At 53.4% G+C, this 16,305-nt stretch overlaps 2 protein-coding genes across 2 annotated transcripts; both read right to left on the bottom strand.

Moving 5' to 3' along the window:
* Positions 1-150: 150 nt before the first annotated feature.
* Positions 151-1,660, bottom strand: BDP55DRAFT_558381 (ribose-phosphate diphosphokinase; the record flags this gene model as incomplete). Its single annotated transcript, XM_060569798.1, has 8 exons — positions 151-377; positions 442-479; positions 531-856; positions 945-1,039; positions 1,132-1,262; positions 1,357-1,383; positions 1,482-1,511; positions 1,593-1,660. The coding sequence occupies 8 exons, from the start codon at positions 1,658-1,660 to the stop codon at positions 151-153; spliced, it is 942 nt and encodes a 313-aa protein (XP_060426442.1).
* Positions 1,661-2,918: 1,258 nt separating this feature from the next.
* Positions 2,919-15,585, bottom strand: BDP55DRAFT_731434 (HECT-domain-containing protein; the record flags this gene model as incomplete). The annotated part of the gene is made up of 8 exons (XM_060579815.1): positions 2,919-3,013; positions 3,070-3,414; positions 3,470-7,195; positions 7,256-7,417; positions 7,469-7,531; positions 7,586-8,131; positions 8,185-15,448; positions 15,538-15,585. 8 exons carry the CDS (start codon positions 15,583-15,585, stop codon positions 2,919-2,921), a joined length of 12,249 nt encoding a protein of 4,082 aa, XP_060426441.1.
* Positions 15,586-16,305: the final 720 nt, after the last annotated feature.

The raw sequence follows: 16,305 nt of genomic DNA, 5'->3' as shown, positions 1-16,305 counted from the left end.
TCCTGCCGGTTGGAAAAAAGAAAAAAAGGAAAACCCGCAAATGACCCGTTTTGTGCCGTTACGCCCCCTTCCAATATGCCATGAAAACCTAAAAGGCTGCTGCGACCGAAACTATTTAAAATCTCCCCTCACCCGTCACGAAACCCCTCTCTAGACGGGAACGTGGTTGAAGAGGTAGCTGACGCTCTCGCCGTTGTGGGTGCGGCGAATGGCTTCGCCCAGGACCTGGCTGATGTCGATGACGCGCAGTTTGGGGCAGCGCTCAATCTTGTCGCCGAGGGGCACCGTGTTGGTGACGACGACGCGGGAGAGGCAGCTCTTGTTCAGCGTCTCGACGGCGTTACCGCTGAGGACGCCGTGGGTGACGATAGCGATGACTGTTTTTTTTTTTCAATGTCAGTGTGTAGCTCTTCATGTCTTGTATACCGAGGATGAACCAACCTTCACGCGCACCGCCGGTCTCAAGAGTCTCCGCAGCCCTGTTGTATCGGTTAGTAGTGTCAAACATGATGTCATTGGGGTATACGAACTTGGCGAGGGTGCCACAAGTGTCAGCCATGTCGTCGACCAGGATGGCAATCTTGTCAGTGACGTCTCCGACGAGAATCATGCGGCCGACAACGTTGGGGCGCGGGCGCTCCTTGTGGATGAGGGCGAAGCCGGTCTCCAGGCGATCGGCAATACCGGTGGCACGCTTGGCGCCGCCCGCGTCGGGACTGACGATGACGCAGTCCTCGACGTTCATGTTCTGTCTGATCCACTGGAGGACACTCGGCTCCGCGTACAGGTTGTCGACGGGGATGTTGAAGAATCCCTGGATCTGCGAGGCGTGAAGGTCCATCGTGATGACGTGGTTCTGTGTTGTGCCGCGGGGTCAGCCCGAGATGCTCTCTCTTGAATGCCTCGTCTCTCTTTCCTCCTCCAACAGACACCCAAAGACTTACGCAGCCGGAAACCTGCAACATGTTCGCGACAAGCTTGGCGCTAATCGGAGCACGGCTCTTATCCTTCTTGTCCTGTCTAGCGTAAGGGAAGCAAGCTGTGTGTGTATATCTCCAGTCAGCGAGCGATCCTTTTCTAATCATGCGACATCCCTATAGATCGTTCGGAGACAGGAAAAAGTAGACTGACGAATGACGGCGGTGATTCGACGAGCAGACGCGGTTCTGCAGGCGTGGATCATGATGAGAAGCTCCATGAGTCCGTCGTTGATGTTGCCGGGCTCGCTGGACTGGACGATGAAGACATCCTCGTCGCGGACGCTCTCGCCGACGGTGACACAGTAGAGAAGTCAGCTTTTTACAGGCCACTCAACGAATCGGAGCCTGCCCGGGTTCGAGAGATTTATTCGCTAACCTCGTCTCTTGGTTGGAGTAGTTCAAGCTGTAAGGAAAAATAGCGGTCAATTGGACTGTTCCCCAAAGGTTGTCGCGCCTGCGCCCAGAGGGTGACAGATCGCGGAGGGTAGGTGAAAAACATACCTCATAGTCTTCGCAAGGGGAATGCCCAGTCTGCAAATATCCGCAACGCTACGTCAGCGATCGCTACTTCTTCCTCTTGCGCCCATTCCTCTGCGTCAAGGAAGATCATACCGCTGAGCGACCTTTTCGGACAATTCCCCATGGCTGCTGCCCTTGAGGAGCTTGATGTCGTTCGCCATATCCCCCATGAGGCCGGTCGATGTGTGACGACGAGGGGAGAAAAAAAAAGAGAAGTATTTCGAGGAGGGGCGATCGGCCAAATATAAAGGGTTCCTGCTGCTGCGGCACCTTGCTGAGGGTTTGGCAGGCTAAGGTACAGTCGGATTCGGTCTGGACGAATCGAATCGCAGCGCGGGGTCACGATGGAGGGGTATGGCTATCGGTCGGTCGGTCGGTGTGGTGGTGTCACACACACTATGGTCGAGGTCGTTTGGGGGAGGCTTTTTCTGGTGGTGATATGCGGTTGAGTGAGACAGCGTGAATATTGTTTCCGGGGGGTTGCAAGAGCAAAGAGTCTGTGAACAGCTTCCACTATGAGTAATTGCCGGGTCGGGTCTATCGTGTGCTTGTCCACTTGGAAATTCTCACCGGCTGGGATCGGAGTTGGCTGCTTGGGAAAAAAGTACGAAAAAAAAAACTAGTGCTTTGTCGGCATTGTTCCGCAATCCCTGAGAGGTCAACATTATGTGGGGAAAGGCATGGATCCGTCCTCGGCTCTTGCTTGCCTCACTGTCGCCTTACATTCTTAGGATACTAGCTAATGATGCCATGCTGCCTCCAAGTGCAGATGCAATTAACCAACTCAGCATTTCTTCCCTCTACATATTCAATGATCAAGGTTCATCTTGAATTAGACTCAGCTATCTTGAACAATAGAACTCGAACCGCATAAAAGGCCCGAACCACAGATAGCTTCAATACATGACCCGGATACATCCAATTCATGCTGTTGTCGGCCGAGTCTGCAATTCGGGCACCCCTATGTAGCATTCCTAGTTTGGCCGACTGCCGAAACCCCAAGAGCAGACCATAAACCCAAGGCAGAATACTTCTTTGGACTTTCCACTTTGGTATTACTGTGTTCATTATCATCTAACGAGCTTCGCATTGGATACTCTACATACTGGACCTCCATACCATCATCAGCCAGCTGTTTGTTGTCCCAAGCGGCCTGCACTCCGCGAAGAACCAACTGACGACTCGCGATGAAAAGGCCTCAAAATAGAAAGAGAATACACGCGAGCAGACCTGACCTAGTACTTCCTAGGCCAAGGTCGAGAGAGTTACCATATGTACACGTGGTTCGGCATCTATTCACAATGCCCTCCCACTCGAAATCACGCGCGTCACCCCCACGCCAATGTCCTGTGTCGCCTTCCATCCATAATGCAAATGCTGACGTGACCGCAAAACTGTCTATGTTTGCTCACTCCCTTCTTATGCAAAGCCGAAGTAGTCGCTTCCTGCTGTAATGGCCTTCATGAGTTGTTGGCGAAGCATTTCGTAGTTCTCGTATTCTGGGAGATCAAGTTCTGTGACATTTGGTCAGCGCATGCATTTCGAAACTCGGTTCCTAGGGATAACGTACGGTTGAAGCATGTGTGGGAACTGGGCAGACGCTCCTTGTTGCCATAGTCTCGGTGGATGTTGAAGCGGTTGATACCATTCATACCCTCGAGCTCCTTAAATCCATTGAGAGGCACCTTACTGGTTCCAGTCACGAACTGCAACAGCTTGGCGCGCTCTTCCTTGTCGAATGAGCGGATCGCTCGCCAGAACCATTGGATCTGCGGTGATGACGGTGTGTAGTTGTGGTATTCCGTGTTGCTCTTCCAGTCGTCAACGTCAATGTCGGGCAAGCCGGAGATGAGAAGTTCCAGTTCCTGCTCGTTGAAAATGGAGATGAGATCCGCGGGAATGATATCATGGAATCCTAGTGAATTCGTTAGCAAAATGTCTTCTCCTTCCAGTTGGATCATCTGACTTACCCTTCAAGAAATGTTCCATCTGTTCCTTAACAGACGACAGCAGCTTGTGCTCCACCACCAAGCGCACGTAGTCATGCTTGTTCTCCTCGGTGACGGCAATATCGCGGCCGCCGGGGCAAAGGTCAACGGTACGAGTCACACCAAACTCATCGTCCTCCACTGAGAATGTCTCTGTGATGATATCCGTGATATCATTGTCGAGCATCCATACCAAAGACTTGTAGTAATCCGGATCGAAAGATTCCATATCCTTGACGGACACCGACTTGCCGAGAATACGCTTGTACACAGCGCGGCTGAAGTAACAGTCGAGCACCCGACCCTCATACAAGGCCTTCCCGATGATGCGGCCAATGAACTTGAAGAACATGAGATGCTCGTCGTTGATGCCACTCAACTTGTTGGGGTGGAATGTGGTACGGTCGGAGGAGACCGGGATGAAGAGGGCATAGTTGGCATCGAACATTTGCCTGGACAAGACCTGGAACCACTCGCGGGTAACACCTCCGGCATCGACACCTTCCTCGTTGTGGAAACGAATGTTGAGCTTGCCATACTTCATCTCGTCGCCGGTCTTGAAGTAAAGCGACTTGAAGGAGTCGTGGAACACATGCTCACGACGTACCGAGAGTTGCAACGCAGGGAATGACGGTCGTTGATTGTTACTGGAACGGCTGTGGACACTGCGGTTGAAGTAATTACGCTTGTTGTCGAACTCGAGAACCTTTGGATTCTTGACCAGAAGCGAAAACGTGCCGGACATGAGCTTGGGGCTGTTACGGACCAGCTCATTGAGGATTCGGCGGTGATCCTCGGTGAAGGTGAAGAAAAGGCCGGCCATGCGATTCTCTGGGGGCGGGCTTGATAGCAGCATCTCCTTGCTTGTCTGGTTCTGGGTTTGCGAATCATCGTTCATAGCGGTATTCTTGCAGACGACCATGAGCGATTCTATCAGTGGCAAAAGTATCGTCGCTACGTTAACCATGTTCTCCCGCTCACGGATAGCGCTGAGACAGGCGCTCAGTTTCTCCCACATCATAGAGAAGGTCGAATTGTGGTACAGTGAAGTAACGAGATCCTGCTTTTCGTTGATGCCGGTCTCAGTATCTTCGTCCGCCTTGTCACTCTTCTTCTTGTTGTCGAATAAGTGATCCAGCGCCGTGAGAACACGGAGGAGCTTGTTCTGCTCAGAAGCGCCGGGGGAAAACTTAGCAAGCGCAACACCTTGAATCTCGGTTCCGGAGGTAGCCTTCTCGATATGAGGAAGAAGCTCATCGAGATCCGCGACAATGTTCTCACTCAACACACGAGCTTGACGGACCAATTCTTGTCCGAACGTTGCCTTAGCGCCAGGGATGGCAGACAGATTCTTGATGGCTGAGATGGTGTTTTGGAAAGTCTTGGAGCTACATTCCCGAGCAACAAAGATCTTAACCACAAGGGTAAGATTGTGCGGTGGAATTATCGGAACCTGCATTTGACGAGGTGCTTTTTGGGTTGTCGACTTGTCGGTGGTCTTGGCATTCTCGACGCTCTCACCCTTCTGATCCTGGGCTTCAACGTCGGTGGTAGTCTCGACGTTGGTGTCGTCAGCAGCCGGATTGCTTATGGGTTGGGCGGCTGAAGTCGAAGCTCGGTCGGCTTCCGCTGCATTTTCCGCTGCCTTCTTCTTTGCATCCCGAGCAGCCTTCTCTAGAGCTTCCCGACGGCGTCGCTCCATAGTTGCCAACGGTACAGTGATCTTGTTCAGTAAATCGGCGAGGTAGGCCATAACCACCGAGCTCTCCATTACCAAGTCTCTATCGAGCAGAGTGAGCAGTGAATTGATTGCATACTTGTGGGCTTTGGAGTCCTTGGCCTTGCCCTTGCGGCTGAGTGTACGCTTGAGGGAAGAGCCGACTGCCTCATGTTCTGTCAGGAAGAGCATGGGGATGTGAGGGTTCTTGGTGGAGAGATCTTGCAGCAAATCCAAGCACTGGTGGACGACCATGAGTGGCGATATCTCCGAGTTGGACTGCTGATGCACAGCAGCGCTCAGCGACGTCAGAGTCCGCTTGAGGTTCTGAGGGGTCTTGGGGTCTGCGTCCTTGTCCTTGGACTTCTTGGCCTTCACAGAGAGTTGGCTGAAGCTGCGCTCAACAGCTTCCATGTCGGTGCTTCCTTCTTGTAGAATCAAGAGAATGGTGCTAATAACTTCAAGGCGGTTTTGACGGTTCTCGCAGACGTCGGCCAGAACACTGAAGAGGTAGTTGCGGATGGAACCGATCTGGGAAATGAACATGAGACGAAGCAGAGTAGCAACTCCGGGCTTGTCCAGCATCTGCACCACTGTCCGCCGCTGTACCTTGTTCTCGTTGTTTTCTCCAAGTTCGACAGGTGGAGCACCTGGTCGTCGAGCAACGACAGGAGGGCTTCTGCCTGTGACAGCAGGGTGGGCGCTATGTTGCTGGGCGAGCAGACGGGCCTGAGCGGCCATTTCGGGAGGCAGGTGGTCCATGATGTCCTCTCCTTGATCCATGAGAACTTGCTGTCGCAATTCAGGAGGAAATGTCAACAGGATGCTTGCCGGATCCATGTCTACTGCGATCTGATCTTGGCCAGCGGTTGTCGCCTGGCGGCGCTGCTCATCTCTCTCTCGCCGGCGCGCATCCTGACGTTCTTGCTGAACTATCTCTAGGCGCAGATCCTCAGGGAGGGCGTCGAGAAACTCTTGGAAGACTTCGCCCTGTTCGCCGGTGGCAGCTTCCTCCCGTGCTTGGGATCTTCTGGTGCTGACCGTTTGTGCGATGACTTCTTCTCTGAACTCCTCTGGCAAAGCCGCCAGATAATCAGGGTCAATGCCAAGTTCAGTGACGTCAACTTCCTCGCCGCGGATAGTTGTCATGACGCGACTAGCGTCGTCTGCCGCGTCGTTGTCGACTACGGGTACGGAAGGTTGTTGTGTTTCGACCCCTTCCATGGCTTGCGAGCCAGCACTGTCAGTGTGGCTTTCTTGGGTAGACGCCATATCACGCTCTCCGGCGGCGGCAGCGGCTTCAGCAGCAGCACGCTCTTCTTCTTCGCGCTCTTCCGCTTCTTTCTTTTCACGGGCAGCCCTCTCCTCGGCCTCTTTAGCTTCCAAGATCCTCCGAGCTTCCTCTTCAAACTTTCTGCGTTCCTCGTCCCGCACCTTGCGTCGCTCTTCTTCTTCGGCCTTGAGCTTCTTCTCATACTCCATTGCGGGAGGAACGAGCTTGGATAGAAGGATGTTGACGAGCTTCTGTGCTTTCTCGATGAAGTGAGCTCCGCCGAAAATCATGCGAGCTTCTTCTTGGTAACGCTCGAACGTCGACTCGGGAGTAAAAGCGACGGCTTGTTGGGGCTCGTGGTAAGTCGTCTCGCGACGGTTGTCTGCCCGAGATTCGCGGGGTGCAACATGGTACTCCCTGACTTCGCCGCGTCCATTCTGAGTAATGGATAAGTGGACGGCAGATTGACCGTGTCGCATGACTGGAAGAGATGCGACGAGATCGTTGAGAATAGCGATTGGGCTGTTAGACAAATGCTGTACACCCGGACCAAAGATTTCAGGAGGCAGACGCAAGCCAATCATACCAGAACCCGGCGCAGGGCGGGGTGATGCTTCACGGCCCTGGCCGTTTCGGCGCAGGAGAGGATTGACGCCGTCGTCGGCATTGTTAGGCACCGCATTCGGTCTGTGGCGAGGAGAGAAGTAGCTTCGGAAATCTACAGGGCTAGTCAGTCGTCTGTTCTGCCGATTAATGGCAATAATGGAGGAGAGCATACCGCCTAGAGGATCGCGGCCACCGCCAACCATGAAACCAGGAGGGAATGGGCTACGGTGTCCATGACGATGGCGATGAGCGTGTTGAGGCTGGCCTCCGAATGGTTCGACGACCAAGGTATCCCATCCGAGTGCAGAAGGCAGGTTTGAAGGCTGGTGGTCATCTAGATGAGTGTTAGTGATTGCAGCGTTCACGGATAGTGACAACTACTTACGGGGGTAGGCCTCATCATAGATGAGCTCGTCTTCTTCCATGTCTTCGTCGTCGTCTTCATCGTCTACACCTTGTGTCAGAATATTGGAGGGAAACAAGCCAAGTTGTCTGAACCTACCATCTTCGTCACGACCATCATCAATGTAGTGATCACCGAGATCATCCATGTCATCGCCCTCGTAGTCGTCGGGGTCCATGACTGCTCGGGCTAGGTTCTCGATGATGTCCTCAGACTCCATGCCATGAACGTGAGCCTCTTCGCGATCCTGAGCCTCCGCCTCATAGTCAATGTCTTCATCGTCTTCCTCTTCCTCTTCCTCTGATTCACTCTCCCAATCCGAGGCGCCGTCGTCCTCGATAGGATTGCCGTCTTCGTCGACAATCTCTTCCACGACGTCGATGTGTTCATCCATATCATCCATGTCGTCGGAGTCCATTTCATCATCCTCACTGTCGTCATCATCCTCGTCCATGTCATCGTCTTCGTCTCCCATGATGACCTCAACGACACCAGGATCTCCATGAAGACCCTCGATGTGACCCATCTCACCCAGTTCTTCGTCTTCATCACTGACGCCATCTTCGCCATCATCAGACACTTCTTCTTCGCCATAATCAAGCTCGTCGCCATAGTCGTCGTCGTACATTTCTTCGTCATCGTCTTCTACACTTCGGTTAGTAATGGTGTGCAACTCAAGTCTAGTGCACGGTACATACCATCCTCGTCGTCGGACTCGTCATCGCTTCCACGAGGCTCGAGCATGCCGAGAGTGGAGTTACGGTAGAGATCCGGCGTTTCTTCGCGGTCGTCACCCATTTCGGACATTGAAGATGTCGAGATGATATCGTCTTCGGCGTTCTCGGGAAGAGATGTGGAAGGAATGACATGAGAGCGGCTCAGTTCCTTGGCGGTGTCTGTCAGAACGCGCAGAACTCTAAGAACGTACTTGATAGCCCTCTTGACGCCGGCATGGCTCAGGTCCACCTCGGCTATAGAGGAAGTCAACTTGTCGAGGTAACCCTTCTCGTACATCATCCTGCGCAATTGTGCTTGCGATCGTCCTTGCGGGGAGTCAAGTGCGCGTTGAGATGTTGTTTCTTTGTCCTTCTCGCCGATGACGTGGTTCATCAACTCTGCGAGACACTGCATCTTCAGGTAGCGGGTGTCAACAGGTTCTTCGGGTGTGGCGGTACGCTCATATGCCTTGAGAATAGTGTCCAAGACGAATTTCCGAACAAAAAGTAGATCGGGCTCGTCATCGTATTCGAAGCGGTCTCGGCTTTTGTCGATGACCCTTTCCCCTGTCTTGGCTACGAGCGCAACGAGAACCTGTTGGGCTTGGGCAGAGGTGGCGGCTTTCTTCTTCGATAGAATGCTGTCTGCGTTGTCGCTGAGGTTACCTTGGCACAAGAGATCGTGGATGAGGTAGTTGAGTATATTTGATCGAGGCTTAACGGGCGTGTTCGTTTGCAAAGGAGCGGTACGCTTGAAGTTGATGAACTCCACCTTGGCCTGATTGTAACTCTGGAGGAGCTCTGCGAGGCAGTTTAGCAGGAAACATCTGTAGATGAAGTGTGGATGATCCTCGGCCCTGAAAACCGGCTTTGTGGACTTTTTATCCTTTTCCTTGCTGTCGGCTGCATCCTGGATGTCTGGCGTTGCCTCTTTAGAAGCGCTCTCTGTGGGGGTGCTTCCTGATGGCGCGGCGATCTTATTGTCCTTCGCAGCTTGTAGAGGCTCCTTGTCATCAACTTCTCTGAAATTGAGCAGCTCGCACAGGAGAAAGTGAATGATACCGTGGGGATTCTCGACTACCGGCCGCTTCAGCTCCGTCACTTGCTTAGGCGCGTCTGCCATTTCCTTGTCGTCCGTTTCTGTGGATTGCTTGACATCATGGATCGACAAGTCTTCCGTGGCCTGCACAGCCGGCTCGACGCTGGCCTCCTCGTCATGGGCTTTGGTCTTGGATTCGGAGTCAGGGTCCTTGAGTGCCAACTGCTGGGCACGACTGCTACTCTCACTCCCAGGGCTCCAACGAGACAGCTTGGTCATCTCATTGGTAATCTCGACGAAAAGATCCGGGGATCTCAGAGCAAGAGGTGCCATGTTACGCAAGTATGTGCTGAGATCCAGGTTTCTCTGAGTTCGTTGAGGGTTGTCAAATAGGTTACGAATCTCAGCTCGCATGATTTGCTTCAGTGTCTCCTCGTCTTCAACAATGTGTCTCAGGATAGACATGATGCTGCCTGTAGTTTTGCTTTCTTTCAATCGTGCTGAACCAACAACAGCAAGCTGTTTAGCCATGGCAAACAAGCTTGAAAGGTTTAACCTTTCTCCGACCTTTTGCGCGATGGCGGGCTTACGTGTCAAGATGACTATGACACGAAGGACAGAGGTTGCGAGTGTCTCCTCTTTCCCGAGATCAGGAAGCAGCTTCAGAATTGCATCCACGAGCCTGTTCCGCTGTTCAGGAGAAACAATCAGGTTGCGTTGAGGAAGCACAGCAGGAACAACTGTCTCGTTGTCGTTGCTCGGAGGCTTCCATTGGGCTTCCATGGGCTGCTCATCGTATGACAGCAAGAGCTCGACAATCAACAGAATGTACGGGATCCAGGGAGGGAGCTCTTTGTTTGAAGTTGACGATGGCTTCAGGTCGAGGAAAGATATGTACTCGTCCACCTTCTCTCTCAAAGTGTCGATATTGCATTTGAAGAAACTCTTCTCTTGCATAAGAAGTGCCAGAAGATGAGCAATAGCAGCAATGCTGGTTCCATTCGCTTTAGAATCGCTATCATCGAATGACAGGGAAGTCAACGCATTTGCTAAAGTCGCACCGACCTCATCTCGTGCCTCGTCATTCGGCTGGCGGAATATCATGGCGTTGATGAGCTCTGAAAGTTCGATGGCCGAGTGGGGATGGGCCCGGACAATGTCGAGAGTCCTGTCAATGAGGCCGTCTCGTAATTTTGACCGTTCGTCATCGAGGGTTTCCTTGCTTGTCGCCTGGATTTCCGTACTAGCACGGGCCTGTTCTTCGTGAATACCTGCTGGTGTAGAGGTATCGGGCCTCACTTGAGCTTCGTCATCTATAGCAGGACGTCCGTCACCGTTGCCATTCCACTCAGCGGATGCTCTGTTGCCCAAGTCGCCAGAGACGGCATCACCAAGTAGACGGTCCAGCTCCGGAGTAACGAATTCCGGTGCCACATCAACCGCCATGGCATCGGCATCAGCGGGTGCTGCAGGTACCGGCGCCGTACTCTCCGGTTGGATTGGAGGATTTGTTGGCTCAGAGCGGTCAGGATTGTAAGCATCTTCGGGCGGAACCGGGTTCCGCTGGCCTGCTTTGCCAGCCTTGTGAGAACGGCAATACTCCGTCGCCGACGGTTGGTTCCAGTTGGCTCTGAAGACAGCTTCGCGGGCCAGCTCCACGTCGGCCCCATCTTCTTCAAGCAGGCCGATTAGAGGGGTGTGGGCCTGCCAGTTGAATAAGACTGTCGATTTCTTGAACAGTTCGACCGCTGGCGTGTTCCGGGATGGCTCTTGATCACCCGCGGATATGATCTTGAGGATCTCAATCACCTTTGCCACTGCCTCGGGTCGCAACTTCTCGATCAACGTAGACTCCCAAATCTCGCGGATGACCGGAAGAACAGCCATTCGCACTTCAACGACAATTTGGTGGGATATCGGGGTGTCTGGGCGTCTTTCGGCTGAACGAGGCAGGATGCCAAACTGTGCGGTCGAGTCGGAAATGTTCTTGCCGTTGACGAGAGCAGCAAAGAACTCGAAGATTTTCCCGAGACCGAACGAGGCCACTCGAGCGCTAGCAGTGGCACCGACGTCTGACTCTCCAGCATCTTTGCAAATCTCGGCCGAGAACCGTCGCACCATGGTCGTGAGAACTTGGAAACCACCCTGATCCAGGAAAGCGACAAGCACCGGGATAACGACCTGGACCGATGAACGTTCTCCTGATGCTCGAGTGTTGTCCATCAACATCTCTGTCAAGGTATGAAGCATAATGATCCAATAGTGGTACTCCTTGCCTGTAGGTTCAGCAGGGTCAACTGAAGGAGCTAACTGCGCCAGAATCGTCCCTGACAACTCTCTAGCGATATCAATGTGCTTCGGACGTGAATAAGGGTCGCGTTCGCGTCTTGGGAAGAGAGCTTTGCCGAGTTGCTGGAAGAAGGGAAAGGTCGACGGAACCATTGAGTGGAGGAGGATGCGAAGGGTCTCGTAGTTCTTGTACCGGAAAGTCGATTGCTCTTGTTTAGTTGGTGTCTTGAGCTGAGTGCTAGGAGCCGTAGCAGGCACAGCACCGGACGCAGAGTCCGACGGCTCAGCCGGGGCTGATACCATTTCGTTCTCGCCTTCGCCCTCGCCAACGCTCTGAACTCCAGCAGCTCCGCTGATAGATACCATAACGTCACTTCCTGGGGCCGGCCGCTTAGCCCACCAGTGTTGGGGCAGCACATTATGCCCAGCGCCCTCTTCTGCCAGGACAGCCTTCAAAAGCGGCCCCAATGACTTGACGAGTTCGAGATAGTAGTCAAAGACATTGATGGGATACAGCTGAACTGAGTTGGAGCGCGGTGAAGATGTGAAGCATTCATACAACGTCTTGATCAGCGACTGCGCAGTAAGCAGTGCCTTGACCATTTTGTTGCCGTTGAAGATGCGTTCTTGCACCAAGGGGTCAAGACTACGGACTTCATCGAGCGTCAATTTGCCGTCGAGACCGAGGAAAGGGTGAAAGTAGGGAGAGTCTTGCTTGTACTCGGCCAAAGGTTTGAGTGTATCGACCGAAGCCTGTGCGCGCCTGAGGAGGGAAGGCAAGCCAAGAACCGGAGACTGTTCGACAAGCTGGGAAATGACCAGGTGCAGGGTTCGGGCTGCATGCGAGTCGCAAAAGTCGTGCGGCAGACTGGGCAGTTCTGCGACGTCTAGCAATAGCTCAATGCCTCCATGGGTAATGAAGTACGCCTTGAGCGTATTGTTATTAAGGTAAGCTGAGAGGAAGCTTGACAGGGCATAGACGTAAGGCGTAATGTCGTCGTACGCTGTTGTAGACGTAGACAGCTCCTCGTTACCCGGAGTTCCCTTCTGCGCCGTAGCTTCGGTAGCATCTGACATTTCGACGTCAGAATTGTCGCCTCTCCCCTTTCCTTTGCCTTCGGTACCGGATTCAGTAGATGGGTGTAATACCGTATCCTTGTACTTCTCATCCGCTGAAGGGGGGTTCTGTGAACCGTCACTGATGAACAGTTTCGCGCCCCAGCCAGCAGTCTTGGCCTTGTAAATACCAAAGGACCTCACCCTAGCAACCATATCGATCACAGCATTCGAGATTGGACGCCTCAAATTGGGATGGTGCCGGGCGAGTTCGTCAAAGCTAGCACCCACATTGCTGGCGAGATGAGGGTCGGTTTCCATGGTATTGACGTGCGCAGGGCTTTCGAAAATTTCGAGGAACGATTCAAGGGCGCGAGAGGAGGCCACCATCTTCATGCCTGCATTATTCAGGCAGATGGAGTTGAGAACTTGCGGGACAACGTTGATGGCGTCGGATGTTGGCAAAATGCCTTGGGCCAGCGGGCGGCGCTCATGTGATTGGGCGATCTCTTCCTCGGGGGGCGGGTGAGATCGAGTATCAGGTTCGATCTGGATGGAAGCCTCAGAAGATTCAGGGCTGCCTTCGTCATCGTCGTCGCGGTCTCTGTTGTTTCGATCGGTGTTGTTCCCGTCATTGTTGTCACCGCGGTCAGCTGTGTCTGCCGCTTGCCCCTCGGCGTCTTGCGAAGGTGGCATGGTAGCCTGAGAGGTGACTGGATGGCCAGTAATGGCTTCCAGATAGGTGACGATGATTCCGGATTCTGAAATGGCAGCGAAACTTGTAGGGTCGTTGTTGATGAAATCGCTAAGCACCGTAACTGTAGTCGTCCACAAGACTGATCCATACCGCTTCGTGTTCTGCATAATGTCTCGCAAGCTGACCAACAGCTCCGATTTGTCAACGAGATTACGGAGAAGTCGATCAGTGTTTCCGCCGTAGGTGTAAGAGTTTGTCATCATATGATGGATGAACTTGAGAACCCATTTCAGGGTCTGCTGTTGATTGTAGGGGATCTCATAATCAACAACCTGGCAGTAGTGTTCAGGAGTGTTACCCTGTCCAGCTTGCACAAGTTGCTTCGAATCGGCCACCGTTGTGACGAGGAGTTCGGAGATAGCATCAAGACCAGGTCCGCTGAAGAAAGACTGGAACGCGTTCTGATAGGTCCAGATCAGTCCATCGAGGAAGGCCAAAATCATGGATTGATTGCGTTGAGCGACATCGGATCTGATTTTGAGAATCTCCACCAGGATATCCATCAGTCCGGCCGTCACCATCTCAGCCCCGATTCTAGTGGACATGGCCAAGTGAGTGGTCAAAGAGAAAAGGCTGGTACGCCACTGGTCGACTTCTGTGGTATGGATACCGCGGTCGGGTTCACTTGTCTTCATCCCCGCGACAGCCTTTCGTATGACGTACAAGAGAATTCCGTGGTTGACATTCGCATTCAGGGCCGACAAAACATCTTGGTATCTCGCCGCATAGTTTGAGATGACCTCGAGAAGGGCCAAGACAATGGACTGAAGCCACAGCGGTACTTGAATGGACCCATCGGCTGGCGGGTGAATGAGCTCCGCCAGTTGATAAGCCAACTGGTAGCGTCGCGTTTCGTCGTTGTCGTGGCGCAGAACCTTTTCGACGAAAATCGTCTCTGGATGGATGTAGGCCAGGTTTTGGATGGCAAGTAGACGGACGGCAAGTGCTTGCTGTCTAGACTCGGCACCTTCAAGGAGAGCCTTGGCTACTCTCAGGCGGTTGAGAACCTCATACTTGGCCGAGGCCGGCATATCCGCAGGGCATCGTGCAAGGAGCTCATAGATGGGCGTAGAGGCGACGACTGATTGCGGCAAATCGAAGATTCTCTGACTCGACTTGGCATGGTCATTGGCAACGAGGGGGCTCCGTGTACTCAACGGCGAAGCCTCGTCACCGCCGGCCTGACGAGCGGATCTCGGGGTATTATGCTGGGATCCGGCTGTCGTGCTGCGCCTCAGCGGAGTTGGTGTAGAGGGCATATTTGAACCAATGCGATCAGGAGCCATCGAGACAGGGTGGTCCTTTGCGGTCGAGGCCACGGTATACGTGATCTTGATATCTCCCCAGCCGTTCCAACGCACATTGTCTGGTGTAAGAACAGCACCCAAGTCGTTGGCAAACATGGCTGCGGCGTTTTTATGGCTGGGCGCCGGAGCCTTTTCCTTGCCCTTGGCACTCGATGTTGGCGTAGCGGTAGCCACCGAGTCTGAGAGACTGACAATCGGAGTCTTGGCAAAGGGGAGAGCGACGCTATTCACGCGGTCGAGGTCGATCTGGTAGTGATTGCTCAACAGAGCAGTGCTGACTGTGCGGGAGGCGCTTCCTATCCTCTTAACGGAAGCTTGGTAACGCTGAGCCAACTCGGCGCTAACCTGCAAAGTTGCAAGAAGAAGCGACAGAACTGTAGTATTGAGCAGCTTGTTCAGGACCATGCTGCTAGAGTAGATGCTTCGGTTGCCGCAGTGCTGCAGGAGTGTACGGGTGAACTTGAGGACAGCCTCAATAAGCTGCCTGTCTCCATCTGCATTGTAGCCCAACTTGGCAAGGCCATCGTTATCCCAGGTCTGGTCACCATATGCTTCGGTCTTGGCGCCTTGGTTGAGGAGCAGATCACGGCCGAAGTCGCGGTTCTGAGGGCCCTGCTCCAGGTTGTAGGTGGTGCTAAAGCAGTCCAAGATTTCGTCGAATCGGTTCAGGAGAGGGATCCAGTGATACAGGTCACCTCTCGGGTACGGCCATCTTGTCGGAAACTTGTGGAGGTGGTCTGGAAGGAGAGGCAAAGGTGTGGAGCATGCCGACGTGACAAAGTCCTTGAGCCATGGAGACTGGAAGAAGAGTTAGGGACGCTGGCCTGATTTGCAGAAGAAGGAGAAAAAGAAAAAGAAGAAAAACAGCGAGCAGGGAGATGAATTACCAGAGTCTCGGCATGCTTGGGCTGCATCTGCTTCGTTATCTTCCCCATCGTGGGCGAGCGCGGCAGGGCCGCAGGTTCATATGTGCAGCCTTGCTAGCTAGCCCGCGTCGGAAAGTGAAGGTCTAGATAGCGCAGCAGGGTATCTCGTAGGGCGTTTGCGCAAACGGAACAGACGCGTCGCAGGCGAAAAGTTTCCTTTTTAGGGTATTGTACAGTCGAGTAGAAGAAGAGGTCGACGGTCTGTTGTGTGGTAACAAAGTGGAAAAGAAAATCGGCCAGGTGATGACAAGAAAGCTTGGGTTAGAGAGGCACAGAAGTGCGAGGCCGGGTGCAGGTCGTCCTCGCGGGCTACTGTGACAATAGCTCTGCCAAGCAATGGTTGTTGATGTCGTCGTGATAAAAGTGCGTGTCGCTCAGGTTCAAGTTTCGCAAAATCCTCGCGAGTAGCAGTCGGTGAGATCAAACCGTCGATCGCAACGAGTGTCGGGCGTTGAAGGTGAGGTGTTGGCGGAAGGCGGGATGGGATGTCGGAGAGTGAGGTGGAAAAAGAAGTTGCAGATGTCAAATCGGCAAGGAAAGGTAGGTGCGGTTACAGTGGGCCCTTTGCGTAATAGCAAGGTAGGTAGAGGTAGCTTTGCCAGCTCAGAAAGTGCCCTCACAGTCATCTACCTTTATTACCGTAGGTGCGGAGGTACTGTTTGGTTGGAGGTCTGCCGCCTTGCGAGCGGTCAGACAAGGTGGGAGGAGCAGGCGGGCAGCTGCCGGGCT

This window comes from Colletotrichum godetiae (assembly GCF_030913485.1).
Source record: "Colletotrichum godetiae strain CBS 193.32 chromosome Unknown BDP55scaffold_38, whole genome shotgun sequence".
NCBI lineage: Eukaryota > Fungi > Ascomycota > Sordariomycetes > Glomerellales > Glomerellaceae > Colletotrichum > Colletotrichum godetiae.
This window is presented reverse-complemented; position numbering and strand designations above follow the sequence as displayed.